The sequence below is a fragment of the Strix uralensis genome, chromosome 4, assembly GCF_047716275.1.
Source record: "Strix uralensis isolate ZFMK-TIS-50842 chromosome 4, bStrUra1, whole genome shotgun sequence".
NCBI lineage: Eukaryota > Metazoa > Chordata > Aves > Strigiformes > Strigidae > Strix > Strix uralensis.
Genome location: NC_133975.1, coordinates 70277774 through 70301218, shown reverse-complemented (window position 1 = coordinate 70301218; position 23445 = coordinate 70277774). Strand labels below are relative to the sequence as shown.

At 39.3% G+C, this 23445-nt stretch overlaps 1 protein-coding gene across 5 annotated transcripts in view; it reads left to right on the top strand.

Moving 5' to 3' along the window:
• Window positions 1–23445, top strand: part of PDE5A (phosphodiesterase 5A) — a 140452-nt gene that overhangs the window by 68902 nt on the left and 48105 nt on the right. For 2 of the 5 annotated variants that reach the window (XM_074867228.1, XM_074867227.1), the window contains exons 1-3: window positions 4880–5029; window positions 18661–19243; window positions 20768–20857. In XM_074867228.1, the coding sequence (XP_074723329.1) occupies window positions 4926–5029; window positions 18661–19243; window positions 20768–20857 (777 nt within the window). In that variant the 5' untranslated portion in view covers window positions 4880–4925. Of the gene's footprint in view, window positions 1–4879; window positions 5030–5773; window positions 6444–18660; window positions 19244–20767; window positions 20858–23445 lie in introns of those variants that run through there. The other 3 variants (XM_074867229.1, XM_074867230.1, XM_074867231.1) reach the window with 3 other exon arrangements.

Here is a 23445-nt window from a genome sequence, read left to right as displayed (position 1 = left end):
TTCAATGCATTGCATTTGTTATTATCCCCCACAATGCAACTATGGCATAATCTCCCTACTTAGATCAGGGCTGTGTCTGCCTGTTCACTGAAATGTGCTTCTAGCACATAGGCAACAGAAGCTCTAGCTAGCTAAACCAGTAATGATGCTGAGAAGGCCACCTACAATTTCATCTACCTGCATCATACCCGGTCGTTGCCAAGACCTATGCCCTTCAGCAAATTTGCGCTAAGCTTGGTGAGGCTAAGGATGCACTGAAGGACAGACATAGAATCCAAAATAATCTTGATAAATTGGAGAAATGGATTGCAAGCACAGGATGAAATTAAAAAGGTCCAAGAAAATACAGTTAGGCAGAAGTAAGCAGGTGCACAGGCAACACCCAACTACATAGCAAGTATTTAGAAAAAGGGAACAGAGAGTACAGTCACCACAAGTCAGCAATATCAGGCTGTTGCCAAGAAGGCATATCCAAGGGTGACTATATTAGCAGGAATATAGCCTGCAAGGTACCCAAGATATCCCTTCCACTTCATTTAGTGTTGATATGCATTCAACTGGATTACTTGATCATAGCTTGGTGAGACACCACAGGACAATCTGGGAAATGTCCAAAGTGAAAAAGAATGATCAGAGGGCTGGAAAACATGATGTTCAAGGAAGAATTGAAAGATGTAATGCTACTTAGCTTAAAGGAGAGGAGGCTGAGAAAGAGAGACTTCATAACAGTCTTCAAATTTACCTGAGACTTCCAATAGAATGTAGAAAAGGTTAAAAATTGAGCATACTGGTCAGCTGACATATTAAATACTAATATGCTAAACTCAAATTCTAAATTACATTTTTCAGGAGATAAAGTTAGATAGTATTTTCCAGACAAATGTCTGTGTATTACAAACAACTTTGAGAAGCTGCTGCTTTCCTGAGGTTAACAATAATTTCGCACGGTACTTTGATTGACGCAAATGCTCAGTCACATTCAAATCAAAATAGGAGGAAGCTACTACTTTGCATGGCTTCCTGTAGAACATATGCAATGTTATCCCAGAGGAGAAGGCAGGTTATGCAATGAGTGAGCAGCTCTGCATAGCTGTGTTTATTTGGGAAGCATTTCCAGGAATTATTTGAAAAGGACTGAGAGAATAAACTGATAAGACATTCTCATGATTTCGTATTTTCATCACTAAAGATGATGAATGCAACAATTAGACTTTAACTGAATTGGATTTTGGTTGCTATTTCACTCTCTTTATGCAACTTAAATAATGGAAAGGACATGGAAACTTGCTTTACTAATATTAGGATTCTTCCACTCTGTGTATGTGTTTGTGTGCGTGTGTAAAGGTGCTCACTAATAAAGAAGCAGAATAGTTTCTCGTACCTTATCATATTCTAGGTTCACTGGCAATATAGTACAGCCCTACACTTGTTTTAGGAGCCAAAATGGACCAACTGTTTTCCAAATTTAAGGGATGGTAGAAAGACAGCCAATTCCCACTGCTTAGCAAAGCTAAATGCTGCTCCAATTCACCTAATGAGTAAGTCAGACAAATAAGTCAACTATGGTGACATGTGAAACCTTATTTTCTTCTCTTTTAAAGGGAAACGATATAGGAATAAATTATTTCCAAATAAGGTTAAATAAATATAGAGCTCTTTGAGCATAAAATAGTAAATAAATATTTCTCTGATTACATACTTCCATATTTGTTCTTACTAATTATTGTGAGTTAGCAACATTTATAATTTACGTGCTTTGGACATACATCCCCCCCCCCCCCCCCCCCCCCCCCCCTTTCTTAACTCCTTCCATGACAATATTTGCAAAACATACAAATGAAAGACTTCAGCTAAAAAGCTTTTCCATCAACCAGTCCTGCTATAGAATGGCCTACTGCTGGAAAAACATCCTGGCTACTATACTGAGCTCTCAAGCATACTGCTTTGCCACAAGCAGCTTTTAAACTCGAACCAGACATATTTATTTATATGTCATTACTACAAATCCTTTTCAGGTTTATAGCTACTACACATCAATTCTGTCATCTGAGTTCTGGAAACAAACAGGAAAGCTGGGTGTGAGCTAAGATACATGGAGCTTTTTCGGAGCACTTTGGAAGCCAAAATTATGGAAGACTTTTTCCACTTTTACCATTCACTTCTTTGTTATGCTTGGCCTTCATCCCCTCCTGTCACCTTAAAAATGAAAACAGCATGTTCATTATTATTCATGGAAATTCATCGGATATGGAGAAAGTATCCCTTTTTTCCCCCAACTATTCCATTTTTATTTCTTTTGGGAAAGACTATACTATTCTTTGCTTGGGTAGCGATCTTTTGAACTGCTGCTTTGCCACTGAGTTCACATGAAGACAATAATTTGCATGGGCTTTACTGATTCTTATCTGTAGGCTAAATAGCAGCGTGCTGTCAACCCCAAGCAAAGCACACAGTGCTGTTGCACTGCCCAACTTTCCCCTCCTTTGCTACACTGTCATACTCATGCTGGCCCAGCCTGGGCAGCTGCCTGCAGCAGAGGCAGCTCCACCCAAGGGTCCCAGTACCTTGTGGCATGAAGTACAGGGATGCTGTATGCTTCTCAGCTAGCCTAGGATTTAGTATTACACCTTTACAGTGCACAGCACAGTATCTGTTCTTGACTGGGGCTTACTGGATGTTACTACAGTATAAATGCTTATTTCTATTAGTGCTTCTCCTAATTACATGAAATGAGACTATGTATTGCAGCTGACATAATTTCATTGACCATTACCTTGTTATTCTCCTGTGAGACAGAGAGAAAATCCTATCTTAATTTTTAAATACCAGTAATTAAAGTATATATTTGTATTCATCTTTTTGTACACAAACTCTTTCTGCCTCTTTACAGACCATGTGTTTGGTCATTCTTGTTTTTCCTGTCTAGACAACCTCTGATGATTCTGCAACTGCTGTTTGTGATGGGCTGGCAGTACTACAGACAATATTCTATAGGAGACCATTCAGGGAATGGCATTTCAGATATTCATAAGATCTTCATTTTATAATTGTATGTTTTACATTTCCATTATAGTTCTTAAGCATTCTAACATAGTGTTATTTTCCAGCATAATAGAAGCTTTTATCACCATATCTAACTGTAGCTTCATAACCCTTTTCCTGAAGTGAAACAGTTAATTTAGAAATCTATGGGTTACATGGCAAATTCATTCCTTTTTTTCTAGTATACCACACTTTCCAGGTTTTGACACTAAACATGAGCTTCATTTATTGCCATGTTGTCTGTTTATGCACTTTGTTTGGTAATTCTGTATTTCACTGCTGAAAGATTTCTCTTTGCCCTGAATAGCGGCTTGAGTCTTGCAGCATGTCTTAACTGGTTTATACTTCATCCTCACATTTGCTCTTTGGTCACCATGCACATTTCTCCTGAGACTCCTTGTATGACAGAGTAATGTTCATGCTAACGTTCCTTTTCTGTGTGCCTCATATTACACACAAACTCTTACAGCCAAAAGTCACACATGTCCAAGCGAGTGCTATGCACAGATGTGACACAAAGACACAAAAGAGAAAATGTTTCCTCCAAGCTCATGGACAGGCTCTTAATCCCTTTGCTGGGAAGTTCCTGCTGCTGCCCCTTCTCAGGCTGCAGAATCCCACCTCTGTAAATCAAGTCTCTGTAAGCCGAGATTCTATAAGCGCTGCAAAAAAATTGCTAAGGTGTGCAGGGATGTCTGCTCTATCTGAAGCACACTGCCTTGCATAAACTGAGAGGGGTTTAAGAGTAGGCAAAAACATTTTACATGATATTTCTCAATTGATTACACAGGAGAATAATTTTAAAGACCTTGTATATCCCTTTCCCCAGAAACATGCTGCTATTTGTTATTCATATCTTACCTTCAAAGATACTGCATGTGACGACACAGGGCACCATACATGTGCATCATACTTTGTGCAAGGTCTTTTGTGAATGCAGGTTATAAATTATTGTAGAAGTGTGCACATGCGTATCTTAGACTGGAACTACAATACATGAAAGTGATGCTCCGCATTAACCAAAATTTCAATCCTAGCTGTCTCCTAATAGAGAAAGTAGGAGCTCTGAGCCTGGAGCATCTTCAAAGCTAGGCTGTGCTTATTAAATGTCTAAAATGGAGCTAAAAGCCTCACTGTAGGCATGAAGGATTCAAAAGCCAGGGCTTTAGTGCTCATATCCAGGCTGAGGTCTACCAAAGATCATCTATTGACACCCACCAGTGCAACACTCCCAAGTGACAGCCTAATTGCCACTTTTTTCGAAGCAGGCTGAGACAGGCCATACCTTGAAAAGACAGTAACTGTGAAGTGGGAGCAGGGGAGAGAAATCCCTTTGCCAGACTCCAGGAGAACCATTTACTTTTTCATCGCTTTTCTTTTTTGTCCCCAGCCCTGTGGGGACCGCCTGGCCCGACCGCCCCAGCTCAGCCTCGGCGCGGGAGAGGGGCCAGCCCCGGGCCTCCCTCCGGTCCCGCTTGGCCCTCCCCGCTGCCGCGCTGGGCACGGCCGGGGCCGGGGGTTGCGGGGGTGCCCCCGCGGCGGGGCCGGGCGGGGCGGGGCGGGGCGGGGCGGGCCCGGGGCGCGGCAGCCCCCCGGGGCGCTGCGGGGCCGCGGCGGAGGTGGAGCCGGGGCCGGAGCCGGTTGTCCGCTGCGGGGCCGGAGATGCGCTGAGGCCGGACACCGGCCTTCCTGCCCGGCCGCACACCTGGGAGCGGGCCGAAGGCAGGCGGGGGGAGCCGGCCCCCCGCCGGGCCCAGGGCACCGGCGGCGGCAGGGGAGGAGGAGGAGGAGGAGGAGGAGGAGGGCGGCCGGGAGGGGGGAAATCGACGCCGACAGCCGCGGCAGGAGCAGGCAGAGCGGCGGCGGGAGCGGCGGCGCGGAGCATGGAGCACAGCTGCCCCCCCCCGCCGGAGCAGGAAGCGGTGGAAGCGTGGCTGGACGACCACGGCGACTTCACCCGCTCTTACTTTGTTAGGAAAGCTACGAGGTAAGACCGGAGCGGCGGCCAGAGGCAGCTCCCTTCTTCCCGGCGAAACCTCGCTCTTCGATTTCCCTTGGCTGTCTCCAAAGAAAATAAAAAAGCGTGTGTGTCGTCCGTGACCCCCCCCGTACCCCACCCCGCCCTCCCCACCTCGCCCCAAACAGCGAAAACCGAAGCCAACAAGCAGCAGCCGCGCTGGGCGGCCGCCACCGAGGGGCACAGGCGGGCGCTGCTCCGCGCAGCGCCGCGGATTTTCCGCGTGTCTGCCCGGCCCCGCGCGCTGGCTCCTCTCTGAAGCTGTCCCAGGCTCGGAGCTCCCTGCCCGGGGCTTTTAGTTAGTTAGTTGGTGTTCTCCGTGGTTTAAAACGGACCTAGTCAACTTCTTGTGAGTAGTAAACCGTGTATTTTGCCCTGTCCCGCGAACTAGACAGAAATATGTCGAAGCCTCAGATAACATCTGATCTCTTCGGGAGGGCGGGTTATGGCGCGATTTAGTAATCTCAAAACAAAGCGCTGCTCTCGGAAGAGCTCAGTCGCCCCGTGGGCTTGTCACCTCTTTGGACATCTCGGCGGCCACCGGGACGGAGCGGGCGGTGGTTATAGTGCCCCGGGAGCTGCCGAGCCGGGAGCGGCCGCCAAACCGTACGTGCTGCGCCCGGGAAGGTGGAGGCGGGGGGGGCACGGCCGGAGCGGGGCCGCTGCTGGAGGGAGCGAGGCGGGCAGCGGGGCTGCAGCTCCGGACCGGGAAGAGCAGCGACCAGGGGATCGCTGACCCCGGAGGCGCCTGCTCCCTCCTTCTCTCCCTCCCTCCCTCCCTCCCGGCGGGGGCAGCCTCCTTCCCCCCCTCCCTCCCTCCTCCCGGCGGGGGGCAGGCAGAGCCGGGGCGGCTTCCCGGCGGCCGCCGCCGCTCCGTGGTGGTGGTTCTTGCAGAGGAACCCATGTAGAGATCTGAAGAGCTCGTCTGGGCTTTTTTTTTTTTTTTTTTTTTTTTTATTCTTCCCCTACGCGCCCTGGCTTGACATGCTGCCCTTTGGAGATCAGACGAGGTATTTGCTCACCGTTGTCACACTTCAGCAGTGGGACTTCAAGTTGAAATCGAGTAAATTCGGCTATTTTTAGAAGTGGAGTCAGGTTTCCATTTTGAATATTTTCCGATAAACAAAGCAGCGGGGATGCAGAACACACGCGATCTGCAACTCCCACGGTAGATCTTAGTGGAGAGCTCGGGTTAGTAAGTCCTGTGCTTGGTTTCTCGGACACGCATCTCCGCGGGCGCGCTGCTCCGCTCCGCTCCTGTCCCGGAGCCGCTCGCACCATCTGCTCACCGCTCCCGATTTACTTCTTTCCCAAGTCACTTAGCAGGGATGGATGCGTTCTGAACGAGGCTTTGCTGCTGCTCCTCTCTGCATGGGATGGGGCGGTAAGAAGAGAAATCGCCATTAATAATTGACTCGCAGCAAGCTAGAAAGCTTCAGGGGTCACCTGCTTTCTTATGACCATCTGTCATGCAGTCCCCTCTCTTCTGCTGCTTCTTCCTTAGGCTCAATTAACAGAAAAGTAATAAAAGTGCCTTTAAAAATGTCTTTTAAATGTTGATTTTTTTAAAAAAAGGCAGTGCATAGGTGTCGGGTGCATAGATAGAAGTAGTTAAGGTTGATACTCTCCAGAACACTAGTGCATGGTGTGTAACTGAAGGGTAGCTTGTTTGCCCAGGAAATAGGGTGTTAGCAGCTTTGAGAAGCAGCGTTTTATTAGTTCAGCCTGTCACACTTCCTTTGGAAACTGGAAGTAGTATTGAACAAATAGGAATGCTAATTAATAGTAACTGCTGTGTCAGATTTGTTTTCCCCATGGAGAGGTTTGGTTAGTCTTTTTTTTTTTTTCTTCTTCTTTTTAATGCTGAGACAGTTTTGTGTTTGTGTGGGTCTGAAATAGGCTGTAGTTCACAAAATACAATTCGGTTGTGTCTGCATGCTGGCGATTCCTCTGAATTTAGAGAGAGTTTTGCAGAAAAACTGTTAACTTTGAGTTCTTGCTTGTCAACGATTCTGTGATCTTTTTGAAGTGATGGAAGCATTGCATTTGTCTCAAAACTCTCTTCTCCACTGTCTTCATGGAATGTTTTTTTTTCTGTCCTTACTGTATAAATAGAAGACTATAACTATATAATAAGGAATACCTCTGTTATATGTAAGTCTGTATTTGAAAATACAAATGACAAGTTACTTGACTGTATGTTGGTTCAAATTTTGTGTGCTAAAATGATATCCTGTAAAGCTGAGCAGTTTGAAAGAACTGGTGTACTTTGTAAAATGGTTTAATGTTCTACATTGTAGTGTTATTTAGACCTTGAAAAGGGAAAAACCTTAAAATCTAATGCCATGCTTTGTTTTAGTTGAATCTTTGTACAACAGTACGTTGAACAAAGACTATGCTGTTAATGTTTTGTAACTCAGCATTATGTTTACCCTGTCAAGTAAAGCAGCGTTCCTTGAACTAGTTTCAACTGTTTTTTAATCTTAATTTACTGCTTGTCATTTTTTGTTCTGCTTCATAATATGCCAAAGTCCTCACAGGTCCTAAAAGCAATAGACCAAGAAGTTACTTAATTTGGTATCTCACGGAGCGCAGAGGCATATTCCACTTCATATTGCAAGGCACAATTGCTAATGGATACAGATAGTTTCTGTATCTGTTTCTCATATATTTATACACAAAAATAGAAGATCACCAGCTCAACCATTTATTACAGAGTAATACAAGCCCTTTCCACTGCTAATAATGAGCTTTGAATCAGAACCTAATTTAGCAATCTTATATAGGTATTATTTTTTCTCTGCAATTAATTAATTCCCATACTGTTTTATACAGTAGTTCTTTTGGTAATTCCACAAACCAATGTTTTAATTAGGTGTCTAAATAATACTTATAAAAGAAATGCTTTAGGTGGTCTCATGCCTGCAGATTTGTTTTGGTTTTTTTTTAAAAGTATGGGAGTGACACCGTCTCATATAGTCATTGAATAGTTATCTCTTGTTTCAGTTTGCATAGGTCAGCCTGATATTAGTATCTATTTTCATGGTTTAAATAAAAATTATATTTTCTGGCAAGGTAGCATTTTAAAAGAAAACTTTTTTTTAATTCACAATTAGTTTGTGTTCACTATTGTTCATAATGGGACAGCTGTTAGAGTTGCTAGGCTCCCAGTCCGTATTCTGGATTCTTGGGGAGAAGGGCTACAGGTTGTCTACTTGACAAATTTGCATCTGCTTTCCTCCTCTCCCCTGAACTGTGTTGTGGCAGATAAATACATACAAATGGCTTACACCTTGTATTTTGATCCTGCAATGCCTCAAGGTTGATAGTGTCTACAGGCAGGCCACATTACTGCCTTACCCGTCTTTGATGGCTAGGTGGACTGACATATTCTGTGACAAAACTATGGTGATTGACTTACACCTGTACAGAGCAAGGTTGCAATCCTACAAGCATGTAATCCAGGTGAATAGCTTTAAATTGCTCCCTCCTTTGAGTATGGAAATAAACTGTGATCCCGTGAGTAGGAAGCTACAGAGTCAGTTATTTATTACTTTATTTTGTACCAGGGAGGCGAGTGGTATACAGAGATAATATAAATAGTTATTATCCATGAAGTGTTGTTACAGTATGATCAAAGTGCAGACCAACAAAGGGTGTCACCAGTACACTCAGTGATGAGACGAATTTGGTTCAGTTAGTGCTACAGTGTGCTGGTTGACAAACCTTCTGGCTGGAGAGTTTGTTACTGGACACTTACAGGTTCAGGAGTTTCTAAATGCCTAGCTCCTACTAAATTTATTTATTTTATTCCTTTCTTTTCAGCTCCTCTTGTTATTTTTCCCCTTTCAGAGTTTTAGAATTGCCTATCATATTCTGGATTCCCAGAAAACAGTAACATTTTGAAGTAAAATGATTCTTCTTTTAGACTGTGTTTTATGTTTACCCATACTTTTGTTAAAGGTTCTTTGTAGCTGGTGCTACAAATGTAATTGTTCTAACTAGATGTTACAAAGGCATAATCTGTAGCCTTTTTTTGGTCACAAAATTGTTCTGCATTTACGGCTGAATTTGTTACCCTTTTTGTCTTCCTAAAGTTTATCTTTTCATGTTCCTTTTAAAAAAAAATAATCCATGCATTGTCATGTTCAAACATCATACTTATTTTAACCCCCTACGGAATACTTCTGTATTTCTGACTTCCTGTTTGTTCCTACTCTCAAAAATACGGAAGCGATTCTCTCTTAGTGCTCTTTGCGATCAGAAGCAGCAGACTGCCAAAACAGCCAAAGTAAAAATTCTCCTCTCGGTTAGAGGCAACTGCATTGTTCCAGGCAGTTTTCGTCTGGTTTCCTAAATGTATGGCATGATAGATACAAATTACTAACCCAAGCCTTGTATGCCTTTCACTGGAAATAAGATTATTTTGTTATAAATACATCTTGGCTTATTAGCGGGGTTGGGAAATATTTACAAATGAATTAAGGTGGGGTTGTATTTGGAAAAATGAATGTCCTTAATGGCATGGTACTTCATAGCGCTTCGCTGAGGATTCCAGAAGTGGCGCTTACTGGGAAACTGTACTTGCTGGAATTCAGAGATTGCACAACTTGAATATATCAATTACATTTATTACTTTGAAAAAACTCAAGTACAGTTGTTCGGGTTTTTTTCCTTCTTGATGGCTGGTGGACAATCAGTTTGTAATGTGCTGCCTGCAATAATAAATTACTTAGGACATTTGCCTTCTAATCTGTGTCTGGAGGGCTTTTAAAAAATGTCTTTCATTTTGAGATGGCTATCTGATGTTTAATCTCATAAATATTATGTCATATGCATCATGTAATTGTTTTGTTTGGTAATGTATGTATGCTTAATTTTTCCTAATTGAAAGGAAATTAATTTTTGGAGCAAATGTATGAAAACTCACATTTTCAAAGATAGAGCTATTTAAGATTTTCTGCATTGAAATAGGCTTTGGCTTGTGTGTTTTCTTAAAAATATATTACTGACATACAAAAAAATAATAATCCTAAAAAGATACAGGTCTGAGCCATATTCATCCCTAACATGACCTTGGTAAACAAGCAATGGGTTTTAAACTTCTGTGATTGAAGGACCCCTAACAGTTCTCCAGTGGAGGCACAGAGTCCTATGCAAATTGTTCGAATATGCTGAAAGGGGACTTGCTTTTCTAAGTTATCCTATGTGAAGCATTTACAAAAGGACTGCAGACCCACTGATTCTTTGGACCATGGCTTGAAAACTGCATGAAGTAATGGTGCTAATGCAGGGATCAGAATATTTTCTCCCACTTGGTTTTATTAGATGTTTACAGAGCTTTTCTGAGAATGAGGTACAGAAAAAAAAATCAATATCTATGATATCCTGGAAAGTTTTCTTGTTGGTCTAATGATCTCCATAGCTGTCCCACTTATAAATAATGTATCCATATCCTTAAGCCTTTCTTGATAACTGCAAAGTATTAAGATCATCCCAAAATATTTTAAACTCCTGATTCAAAAAGCACTCAGGAAGGTAAGGAATGTTACCCACATTCATGAAGTTGTAAATGTGATTAAGTATTTTGGGCATTTATTCTTGGAAGTAAAGCTAGGGGTGTGTGGCAGTGTTTTGGAAACAATGTCTAAACCAGCAATTACTGTAGACTGAAGAAACTGTCATTTGAGAAACATGAAGAAATCACTTACTAGCAATTTACATCTTTAATTCTCAAAAGGCAATAACCTGAACACCTGCACAGAATCTTTGGTGTGAAGATAAACTAGTCAGCAGGTAGTACTGAGCTGTAGGAGAATGTGCTTTTACTACGTACCGTTTGCCCTAGGTAACAAAGAAACGAACGGGTGTGCACAATACATTAATTAAAATACAACTGCTAAACCTTACAGGACAGGTAGAAAATAAGATGGAGTGAACTACTTTAACTGTTAACATCTCTTTTTGCCTTCTTTTGTTTCAGGGTAACTTTATTATCATGTTACTGTACTTTTGATCATGCCAATAGGCATTTGAAATCTCATTTCCATTTTTTTGCTCTTCCTAGGAAGACTTTAGAGAATAGGGTCAAATTTCTGGCAACTGGGAAGAAAAGTGGCGCTGAGGCATATATTGCCTCTGCGGGAGACAACAAAGTTAGACACCTGTCTTTTATTTCTAAATTTTAGAAGTTCATGGAGGTTTTGTGTTGGGCATGTGTTGAATCATCATGTGAGGAGGAAATTCATGTATTTGTACAGGTTTAGGACAAAGACTACATATATAAAATAAAAATACCAATCAGTCTAATTTTGAAGCTGGAGTGAGACTTCCATAGTGTGTAGATAACTCTGCTACCTCTCTGCACAAGGATAAAATTCATGATACATCACCTATGATGTCTTCAGATCAAATACGGTACATCATAGCTTATGTTCATGCTTATTTGAATGCTAGATTAAAGCTGAATTGTGTGGGAATATATGACTTGGATCAAGAATTACAAAGCAATTTTAGACAATACATTCTTGACTTGAACTAATATGCCACCAATTTTCATTTTCATCATTAAAGAGGAAGCATTTTGCTTTTGTCACGAATAAATATAATTAATAAAACCACAGAATACAAGTATTTCTCTTCCTTACTGGCAAAGAAACATACATAAACTTACACGGAATGCTTTCTCATTTATATGATTTACTTGAAGAAAAGAAAAAAGGCATTAAATACAAAAGAAGCTATTTAGAAAGTGCCAGAAAAGAAACCCTACTGAAATGGCCCTTGTGAATAACTCAATGGTTGTAATTTCACATTAGGTCTGGCACTGAAAATATAGCCACAAAATATATTTGCTTAGTAAAAGATATATATTTTCCCATTTATTTGTGCGTTATGGTGAACTCACCCCAGCCAGCACAGAGAGCCATCCCAAAGCCTCTGCACCACTCAAGTCCTACTTAACACCTATTTTAGGAATTTAAGTGGAACTGAAGTGGTGCCTAAGACTTAAGGTGAGGTCTCCAGACAGGTGTGAACTTCACTTTTAATCCATCTTTCCCCAAAGTCATTGGCATTGTCCTATTGCTTTCCACAACAAAATCATTAGGTACATAGTTATTTTTAATCTTTTTCGAGCTTGGAACAAGAAGTAAACATTGGGAGGAGATATAAAGGTCATGTTTTAGAATTTGACCTTCAATCCCTGAAGTCAGTCTTTATAGTGTGACTAGAAGTTCCTTCTATGGAGGAAAGCTTTCTTGTGAAAAGTTAAACTTGCAGTTTGGTTGTTAAAGAAGACTTGAAAATAGCTAAGAATAGCCTGTTAGTGTTAGTCCTCCATTTCAAATACTTTTGCTTCAAATAATACAGCAACCTCTGCCTCCTATTTAAAAAAAATAATATGAGCATTCAGACAAGATTTACATTATTTCTACTTTTAAAAAGTTGTTATTTCACTCTGTCATAAGCATGGTTTGAATCAAGAATTAGAGTTCTTAATTTAGATCTGTATCCAAACAGAAGTCAGTCTGGCCACTTAACATGTTTAAAGTTTAATGTACGCTTACATATTTGACTGAGTTGTGCCAAAAAATTGACTCTGACTTTTAAGTCATACTTTGTCTTCAAAAACTGCCTACCACTGTTAGAAATAGTATCTCTAATAACTATAATTGGACAGGGTTTAAGGAAAAACAACTATTGTCTTTGTCAATCTACTTTTTTAGTCAGTTTGAAAACATTTCTTTTACAGTCACTTTACTGTTTCCACCTAATGAAGTTTTACACCATTTATTTAAATCTTTCCATGGCCAGAAAGGAGACAAAACCACTTAGAACATGATTGTGAAATAGGAAGTACTGGAAAGAAAATGGGAAGGCAAGCATAATATCCAAGTGACTTTGACTTTCAAACTCATTTGTTAAAACTGAATAGTTTTTGAGTTGTTGCTAATGCTTTAAATGATTTCTGTGTCTAAATTATATCAAGATGCAGTAAAGAAAATTGAAGATGTCTAGTGGTTATTTTAAAAAAAGCAACTGAGAAAATAGTTACAAAGTTTGGCTTGAAATATTGTTGATTTCAGCACTAGGAGGATTAGGCCACAGGAATTCAGATACTTTAAAGCTGGCATATTCTAGTAGGCAAGTTTGTATTGAATTCCCCTCCTGAAGTGTGTTATCAGTAACTGCTGGTTTGAATGAAAAATTAGCAAAACAGTCCACACAACTACTGAAACATTACACATTGTATACATGAAAGATTTATGAGAAATTTTATGGGGAATTACTTGTTCTTTCACTGAAAGCTGCACATCACCCAGTACTTTTATGGTACAGTAATTATTATGCATTCTTTGAGCAAGACAACTGAGATGCAGTATACTGGCATTGTTGTATCTCAGTATTATGTTTGTGCTCTGTTTTTGCACCTGTTGTCCAAAGATACCAAATACTTGCTGAATGGTCACATTGGTATGGTCTTACATATGTAGCATGGTTACATGTGTGAGCAGGACAGTTACAATCTGGCTGTTACTCTTTAAATGTCTTCACCGGTTGTTAGGGGTTTTTTTTGAAAAGTATGCTTTGTATTTTGAAGATGTCACAAATCAAGCAAAGATGGGTACAATAAATTATTTAATATTCCCAGTGTATGAGCAGAATAGTAATTAGTGTCAGGTCAGCATGGCTTGACACATACAGCACAGGAAATAAAGCAAGGTCCTCTTCAGGTCTTAGACCTGAGGTTGTCTTCGGATCTACTTGTGCCATTCTGCATGACCTGGCTCAAGCCACATCACTTGTGCCTGTGTTTTCTCACCCAGTGATTTTCTATTTTTGTTGCCTATCCATGGGACAGGTCTACTTTCTGTACAGTGTTTAACAAATCAGGGCCAAAGAGTCTTAATTCCTCTGACGTTCCCGAGTTCTTATGTAATGCAGATAATGTGTACTTGTATACAAGTGATTATAGAGGGGAGGATCACGCAATCATTTTTTTTCTTAAAATGTTTTACCTGCCATTGTATTTTCATACCCTTCTCATCCCTATCTTCAAAATTCCTCTCCAATTTTGTCATCTGCTGATGAGGTCACCAGCCAAATTCAGCAGTCACTGTCCTACTCCTTTGAAATTGTGTTTTACAGCGGCAAGACTGGATTTGGCTGATAGAAGTGACTAAAAATGGCTACTTCAAATTCAGTTATTCCTGTTTATGAACTCTGGGATAAATTATAGCTTTCTTGAGTGGAGGCTCATACTGCAGTAAAGGATGCATGCAGCTTATGAGGAATGGATGCTGATGCCTGTAACTCCTCAACATGAAGTGACTGCTGTGCTGGGTTGGAGACATTGCCTTGGTTTTAACTTCAAAACTTACATCCACAGCAAGGGTCTTGTCCTTACAATCACCTTTTGACAATGTCAAAGCTTACTGAAAACTATTCGTATTTTTGTTTCTTCTTGTAGTCCTTTCAAAATGACATCTTAATCATACATAGCACTTGTTACTAATTTCCAGTAACCTCACTTGTGGTTCAGTACGTGTCTGGTATTGGATATCTGTTGAGCTAATTCTGTGCTGAGAAAGTAGTTGTGTTAATAATGATACTCTTCTTGTCATGCACTGTTAAATAGGATTGAGTGTCAACAAGCAAATGCATGTCAAGACTTTGTCTGACAGATTTTAAATAGAGTTAGAATATGTCAGTTAATGTGAAATGCTAGTTCTTCCACCCATGTGTATAACTGTGAGTAAAAGGAGCTAAATAGTTTCCTTGTTAGAAGGGGCATTCAGTAAAGGTCAGTGAACACTGTTCTTATTCCAGCTGAATTTGAATGGCTTTTCTGTTGCCCAGATAAAAATGCCTAAATGATTTGAAGTTGAAAGCCATTCTTTAAACAGTATAGTTAAAGATTTGTTGTTAACCCCCAGAGCTTTTTGAGAATTGCACACTATGTTGGCAAGTTACTGGACCGTCATCTGAAAAACATTAAAGGGGACAGGAATATGTTACTCATAATTATGAAGCTCCACATATAGTTCTGTTCAATGTCGAAGTGCTTCATAAATGGTGCAGATATCTAAGAAGTAGTCAGTTCTTATTAAAGAAATGTAATTAATTTCATATGAAAGATATTACAGTTATGTTCCACATCTCAATAACCTCCATAAGATAGAGAAAGGAATGCTTATTTTACATAGTAAAAAGGCAAGAAGGTAAAAACTAAATTATCTCATGGCCACAGTTTGAGAACTTGTACTAGAATTCAGAATACATTGTTCTTACTGATTAAGGCCAGGGGACATCATTACATTCCAGAATAAATAAAATGGCAGGTTTCAACTGATAATCAAATTTTTGCTTTAGCTTTGTCCATAAAGGGTACCTCATTCTTTCTCTGCCTTGCATCTTATATCAACACATTCACGTATGTAAATTCAGTCTAAAACAGAGCTAAGTGAAATTATAGCATTTTATATTCTCCTTTCCTCATGTGTAAATAAGCAGTGAATCAGATTGCTCTACAAATTGCTGTCACTTGACAATAGCACAGGTTCACGCCTGTGCATTTTCAAACATGCCTAGACAAAGTACACTGTTTCCTATGCCTAATCACTTGCTAGTTTAAGAATGCTCTCTATCTGATACTAGGTTATTACAGTTACTTTTAAATCTTATTTTACATTAATGCCAGTCCTCGATGTTCAAAAATCAAGTCAGCACACACAGCCATGAAACTGGGTCAAGTCATGAGCCTTCTTTCAAAACTATTGATTATTCTATATCTACCTCCTTGTGTCTGAGGCGTTAAATGCACCCAGCTTGCGTTTTCAGGTTCTTTTCTGCAGCCTTAGTGCTAGATGCTAAATTTTGTTTAGAAAAAACTAAAATTTCCAGGTAGTTTATTTTCTTGAGGAGATCAGAGTAAAACAAAAAGAACCCACATATAACACATATGATGACAAGAGTTATCAGCACTGACTTTAGCAGTTGTACTGTGTTTACTTACAAATTTTTGCATTTTAAGCTTTTTATTTTTCTTAAGGATACTTTTGGTCATTTTTATCACAAATTTTTATTCTGTGTTCTCATTCAGTTTAATAAACGAAAATTCCAAATGTTATTAAATGCTAGCTTCTTATTTTGACTCTCACTGAAACAGCTTTTGCAAATGTGATACTGCCCTATGCAAATTATATTATGCATTTCAGTTATACATGGTCACAGCTCGCACATTTAATATTTATCCTGGTTAAGTACTATAATCTTGTTAAAGTCAAAGTTCTGATATGTTAGTTGTTCTTTATGCTTCTTCACTGCAAGAAACATTTGGCTGAGGTAACTCCATAAAAAAAATACATATTGCTGCTGTAATAAATAAGGATCATTGGTAGTTTTTATTAATATACTTAAAAAGCAGAGGTTACTTCCTTTAAAAATAAGTAGCTAAGCAATGAACCAAAACTCTTTCAGAATAACAATGGAATTTCATTGTGTTCTCTGGCACCATGTTTCCAGTAACTGGACTGGCTTTAGATTGCTGGGAAATTTATAATAGATGGTGATTGAGGTATATTATTGCTACAGCAAGCTGTTCCAAGAGCTTCATGGAAAATGTCAAAACATGGAATGAAATCCTGGCTCTGTGGAGCTCAGAGGCAAAACTCCCACCACCTTAATTGTGTCCCAACTTTTCATTCAGTGGTTCTGAATCTCTGATTGTCAGAAGATTCACAAATGTCCTATGTGACCACACTGACCATTCAGCCTTGAAGATCACTGGGGCTATAAATGATATTAACCATGTATGCAAGGTTTTGCATGATCAGGACCACAGTACACACACAGAAGCCCAAATAAAGAATAGTCTGTCATCCATTTATTCGGAGTTGCACTGGTGTGAATAAGAGAAGAATTTGATTTTCCAGTGCTACACTGAGTGATGTTTACCTCAGTCAGACATAGTTTTCTGAGGGGAAAAAAATTACCAGGTAGCTCACACAGAAGCAGAATGGGTACAGTAACATAATGACTGTTTTTTTGCCCAGGTGCTCCCTTTACAGTCATACTATTTCCTATATCAATTCAATTTTTCATAGCATGTTTGCCTGCAGTTGAGGTCTCCAAATGATATGTGATTGCAAAAATCTGAAAAACTCTTTCAAACCCTCCTAATAGAAGACAAATAAGTTTCCTGTTGTGGATTGCTTGCTAATAAGAATAATATTGGTGGACTTTAAATTTTAATCGATTACTTTACTTTGAATTAATAGTTAATTTCACTTGCAGTATCGCATTCTACAACATAGATGAATCAGTTCTGTAGGGAAAAAAGGCTATGTACAGTGCTTTTCATATTTAACACATACTGATGCATGTAACTGATCAGCGGCTGACTAACCTGACTAATTTCCATGGTTTCATTCAGCTTCACTCTCGAAATTCCTGTGGTCTGCTGAGCAAATAAAAAATATCCCAAATTTAAAACATGACCACCATGAAAGGTTTCCAAAAGATCAGACTTTTTAATAGGATTTTTGCTGTTCATAGGCCCATACATTATGTAATTCAGAAAAAAACATTTCTTCAGAGTGTAGATCATGTGCTGTGAGGAATCCTCAACACTGGGTAAACGACATAAAAAGCACTGTATTTACAAAAAAAACCCCAAACCAACAGATTTTGGACAAGGAAATATTGTAGTGATAAGAAAAAGTATACTCGTGTTACTGATGATATGTGTGCTTTTGGATAATTCAAGATACGCTGTATTTAGTGAGGACATTATTAGGGTTGGCATTTGAGTGCTAAAGGAATTTGAAAAACACAGATACGAGATGTGTGACATTTTTAAATTAATGGTACACTCTTCAAAAATAGAATTTTGGGGGTATTCAGTATTTTGGGTTGAGTTGGTCAGTGAGTTTCATCTGCAAGGATAAGGAAATAGGAGAGATGCATGAAAACAGTCTGTCTTTTCATTATTTTGAAGGGGGTTGAATTAGAAATATCCATGTTTCTTTCTGACAGTTTTTAAGCAAAACTTTGGTGCTTTGAGTCAAAACAGCATTTTTCATTAACTCTAAGAGAGCAGGGGAAGTTAACTTAAAAATAGTGTGTGGGCAACATAAAGACAGGAGGGGCTGCAGGTGATTTGACAGAGAGAATTAAAGTTCAAAATTATCTTTTTAAAAGTTAGAAATAGTCTAGAAAAACAGAATTAAAAGAGAAAGTTTTGTCTTCATATGAATATATTTACATCTTATACAGCAATCCAAATCTTGGGAATGGAAAGGACCAGAACTTGGTGTAAACTTCTGATCTTCTATATTTTGAAAGCCACAGCATAAGCAGCCTTCCTCTGCCCTATTCAGGTATTTCCTTTAGGCAGAAATAGCTTCCTTTTTATGGGGCATATAAGTGCTGTGTAAAATTGAACAATATTGATACAGAGGAGCACTAAAGGTGTACTCATGTCCGCTATATGAAAATGTTTAAAGTTATCCTCTTTGTCGTGTCCTCTTCAATTACGTATTAGTTCCTGAGGACTTTTAACTTACATCATTCGCTGTGTCTTTATTTTTGTTTTACAGAGAAATGGTTAATGCATGGTTTGCTGAGAGAGTTCATACCATCCCAGTCTGCAAGGAGGGAACCAAGTCCCAGAGTGAATCCTGTGCTTGTCACCAGCCTGCCTGTCCTGAGACCACCAGCTCTGGGACGCCAGCAAGGAAAATCTCTGCTTCTGAATTTGACAGACCCTTAAGGCCTATTTTTGTCAAGGACTCAGTAGGAGCAGTGAGCTTCCTCTCCGACTCTGAAAAGAAGGAACAGATGCCTCTGCAATCTCCAAGGATTGAGACCAGTGCAGGGGATCAGTGCTCAAGACTATTAGAACTTGTGAAAGATATTTCTAGTCACTTAGATGTCACAGCGCTTTGCCATAAAATTTTCCTACATATCCATGAGCTTATAGCAGCAGATCGCTATTCCCTGTTTTTGGTCTGTGAGGATAGCTCTAATGAGAAGTTTCTTGTAAGCAGGCTGTTTGATGTGGCTGAAGGCTCCACCCTGGAAGAAGCTTCCAACAACTGCATTCGCCTGGAGTGGAACAAGGGCATTGTGGGTCATGTAGCAGCTATAGGCCAGCCTCTGAACATCAAGAATGCGTATGAGGTAAACCAAGAAAATTTATCTTGAACAATTCTTGGAAAAAGAAAAAGGCATATTATCAGCAGTTGTAATATTGCCACTTTAGTATATGTATTTGGAACCATATTGACTTAAATGAGTCAAGATGCAAACCTGACACCATGTTTTTTGTTCTAATACACATATTATAGATACATGCAGATACAGAAACATGTAGCTATGACTAGAGGAATGCTAACATCAAAATAAATTATGTAAGTTTGACATTAGCAGTCAAGCATCAGCCCCATTTTAACCAGCTATGTGCATGCCGGTATTTGTATTTCTAGGTTTGGACACTTAAATGTTTACATTTCTGCTTGTATAAGGATGTAAGGTACTTCTGCACCAAAATGAATGAAATTGTGATGTAATTGTCTGCAAAACTGGAGTCCTGTAATTAAAAACACTTTGGAGAATTTTATCATACCTGAGGCACAAAGGGTAGGAGCTGAAGGAACAAGAACGGGATGAGGGTTTGAACTGTACAGAAGTCTCACGAATGAAATGATACTCTGATTTGAGTTACTTTGATACAAGGCCAGATGAAAAAAGGAAGAAAATCCAGCACTGAGAGAGGACATCTCCTGCATCTCAATTTAACATCTCTTAATTCCAGGCTCTTTGGATATGCTGATTTTGTGCTTTGAATTTAGGGATGATGGAAATTTTAATGAATTATTGAATTGATTAATTAACTAATAAAGGTATACAATAGACTTGAAAATTACTGCTTCTGATTGATAATCTCTCAATTAATCTGAGCATGCTTGCAGGATTAGGTAACATTACCATGTAGATTTTTTCAGAAGCAAAAAAGAGCAGTATTATTTCATATGGTTTAATTTTCAGCAAACACTTGTTTGCTGCCTCAGAAAATGTCTAAACATTTGCTAGTACATGTTTCCAGCAGAACATCACCTGTCCTTATAGTTTAAAAGCTCATTCTTGAATTGGGTCTATCATGCTCAGCTTGAAATCAATTACCAGAGAAAGAACAGCAGCCTTTAAAAATAGTCTGAATTATTTTAGTAAGATTTTAAAAAATCAGTTTTATAACAATACTCAGTTGAAAAATGAAGCAAGCAATCTCTGGTAAAAGCAAAAACACTAACCACATTCATGAAACCTTGTTCCTCTGTGGCTATATGTCTTTCAGTATATTTTTGTAATTTCTTCTTGATAAAAGCTAGGAATGGTTAGTCCATGTATACATTTATTATAATGATGGTCTAGGCTCAAGAAAGGCTTCTCATAGGGTTTGGGGTTTTTTGTTCTTTCTAGCAGTTGTATTTATCCACAGGCACTCATGTTCCACATAAATGCTTTTTTGTTGTTAACACACTGATAGTAATAACTTTATACAATTATTAGCTAGTAATGGAACCTTTGTTATCCTGGGTAATGGTTAAGTCAAATATTGTACTTTTTTTAACCTTTAAACCAGGGAAGAAAAAGAACTGGTTTTTAGGCAAGTAGTCAATTAACTGTATTTTTTTCTTGTATCAGGATCCAAGATTCAATGCAGAAGTTGACCAGATCACAGGGTATAAGACTCAGAGTATTCTCTGTATGCCAATAAAGAATCATAGGGAAGAGGTAAGTTGCAGTATTGCGATCACTTCATGTAATACTGTTTCCAGCTATGCTAATGCTTTAAATTTTTATTAGCTGGCAGTCATTATCTTGCAGTATAAAACCATCTCTTTTTAAAAAAGACTGCTTATGTTTGCTTGGACTGTAATTTTATCTTATCTAGTCCAGTAATGTAAGCTAAAGGGAATTGTCAAGAAGAGTTTAACCCCAGCTGCAGAAGTAGAATATATGTATTCAACTCTAGAAGTGCTGTTCCCAGTTCCTGTACCAAGCATCTGTCAACATTAAAGTTGTCTGCACACATATTGGTCTATCTCAGTGCATGCTCAGATCACAATTAGGAGTTCCTGTACTTCAGCTTAGCTTGTATCTACATTATTTTCTTCAGAGGATTCAAATTGGGTTTTATCATTGTCTAAAAGGCTGGTTTTCATATTCTATTAACTCGGCTCATAACTAATAAATTAAGAAACATGTTAAGTGCTTAACATCAGGCATTGGAAAACACATGGTGTTGATGTGATTCAGAAGAGTCATCCACAAGTCATGTAACTTAAATAACTCCTAATTTAAGACAATGTGAATCTGCTCATTGAACTCTTGTACACATTTCCTGTCCACGCTACTTCTCACAGAAGTTCTCTCTTCCTGTCTGATGCTATTGCAGTAGTGAGAATTCTTATTATGGACTAAGGATGTCTTCTTGCACTGAGTAGTTGAAGAGTGAATTCAGTAAAGTCAATGAAAGCCAATGAATGGGAAAAACGTGAAGTCTACTGTTTTACTTAGGGAGTATGTAAAGCAAGTTTGGTTTTTTTTTGATCCTGAATGTAGTAGCCTTCAGCCACATCACCAGTTCTTAGAATACTCACAAAGTGTAAGGCTCTCTATTGAGTGTGTCAGAGCTTTAAGATGGATATTTTCTCTCCTGTAATTCCTTTACTTTTCAGAGTATTTATAGTTTGTTTCCAGAAGGCTCAAACTCCAAAAAGAAATGCTGCCAGGATTGGTCTGAAGACGTTATACCTTCTTTTTCTTGCCCTTCCATCTTTTATTCCGCATACGAAATGTGTCACCTTGACTCTTGCTGCACTGAACCTTTTTTCGTCAAATAAATTGATTAAACTTGTTTGTTGAATCTTACTCTAGCTGACCCAGATGATCAGCCAGAATTTCCTTTCTTCACATACTGCTAATTTTGGTTTAAAATATTTTTTTCAGTTCTTCCAAGACAGCACTTGATCCTCTCTTACTCCCACTAAAAGTCTTCCCCTTTCTAACCCACAGCAGCCACTTCTGGCCCTGGGCCAGCTGATGAGCAAAGCAGATGTTGTGTGAAGAGCTGTCAGGGACCAGTGGTCCATGTCAGGCTGATGCAAGGCTTTAAATTTCACCCAAGTCATCCCATTGTCTTTTTGCTGAATGGAAAAAATGCTATGCTCTATGTAATTGGGATCAGAAATTAACTACAAAATCTTGCTGGCCAGGGAGTGTGAGCTTCTCACCAGAAACCAATGGTAGGTGGGGGAAGGAATAAGAGCTGTAGTCTGTTGGTCCAATACACCGTGACTTACAGGCTGAATAAACCTGCAATTGGCCGTATCTTCAGCTAGCTTTCTACTCCTAAGTGCATCAGCAAATGGAAATGAAGCAGGAATTTGTTTATTTTGAAAAGTTCAGCCAACCTGAAGTTTGCAGAGAGTGTTACACTTTACTCATATGCTGTAATTTGAAGGGGCTAAACTATAAGTTTTCTTATAGGAAAGGATGGCACTTTTTATTTTTCTCTGATTTTAAAGTCTCTATGATGTTTTCCTCCCTCTCACAACAACACATGGCTGACATGTTTCTGGACAGATGTTGGAGTCAATGAATCAGTCCTTAATTTGCCATATGCATTCTTCTGCTTCTTCTGTTTAAAAAAATCCCCAAACCAACAAAACCAGAATACTGGTTCCTCCCCATTTAAAAAAAAAAAAAACCAAAAAATCCCTGAAGCCCCTCTAGTAATAGTGAGGCTAATGAATGCTGCCTTAGCCCAGGATGTCAGCAACCACAGTCAAAAGACAATTCTGGAAGACATCCAAAAACAAACACTGAGAAAGAGAAGCAACTGGGGTTTTCTGTTTGTTTGTTTAGTATTAGTACTCTTTTTTTAAAACAAAAGAGTCAGCAATTGAGAGGAAGAAAATCTCATGCTGATTATTAAATCCTTTGGGCCTGCTGAAGTATGGAGATTTTTCCAGTAGATGTTTTTCACATTTGCCTATATTTCCATGAGGCGTGTGAGAAACCAAAGTCTCACTTAAAAATAACAGCTAGTAAGAAATTCCATAAATGAAAAGAAGAAAACAGTTGGATTCACAGAAGGGCTCATAAACAGGACCCAGGAACTAGTAACAATGAGAAAAAAAGCAGTGCTATAAGAGGACTTCACCTCTGTGCAGATATGCACAAAGAATGGAATTACATTCACTTAATAGTAACAGAACTTTTCTCAATCCCCTACTCAACCTATTCTTGCTGACAGAGATGCCACAGAAACACTGAATTTCAGGTGCAGAAAATTCTGCTGATTATGTCCTTTAAGA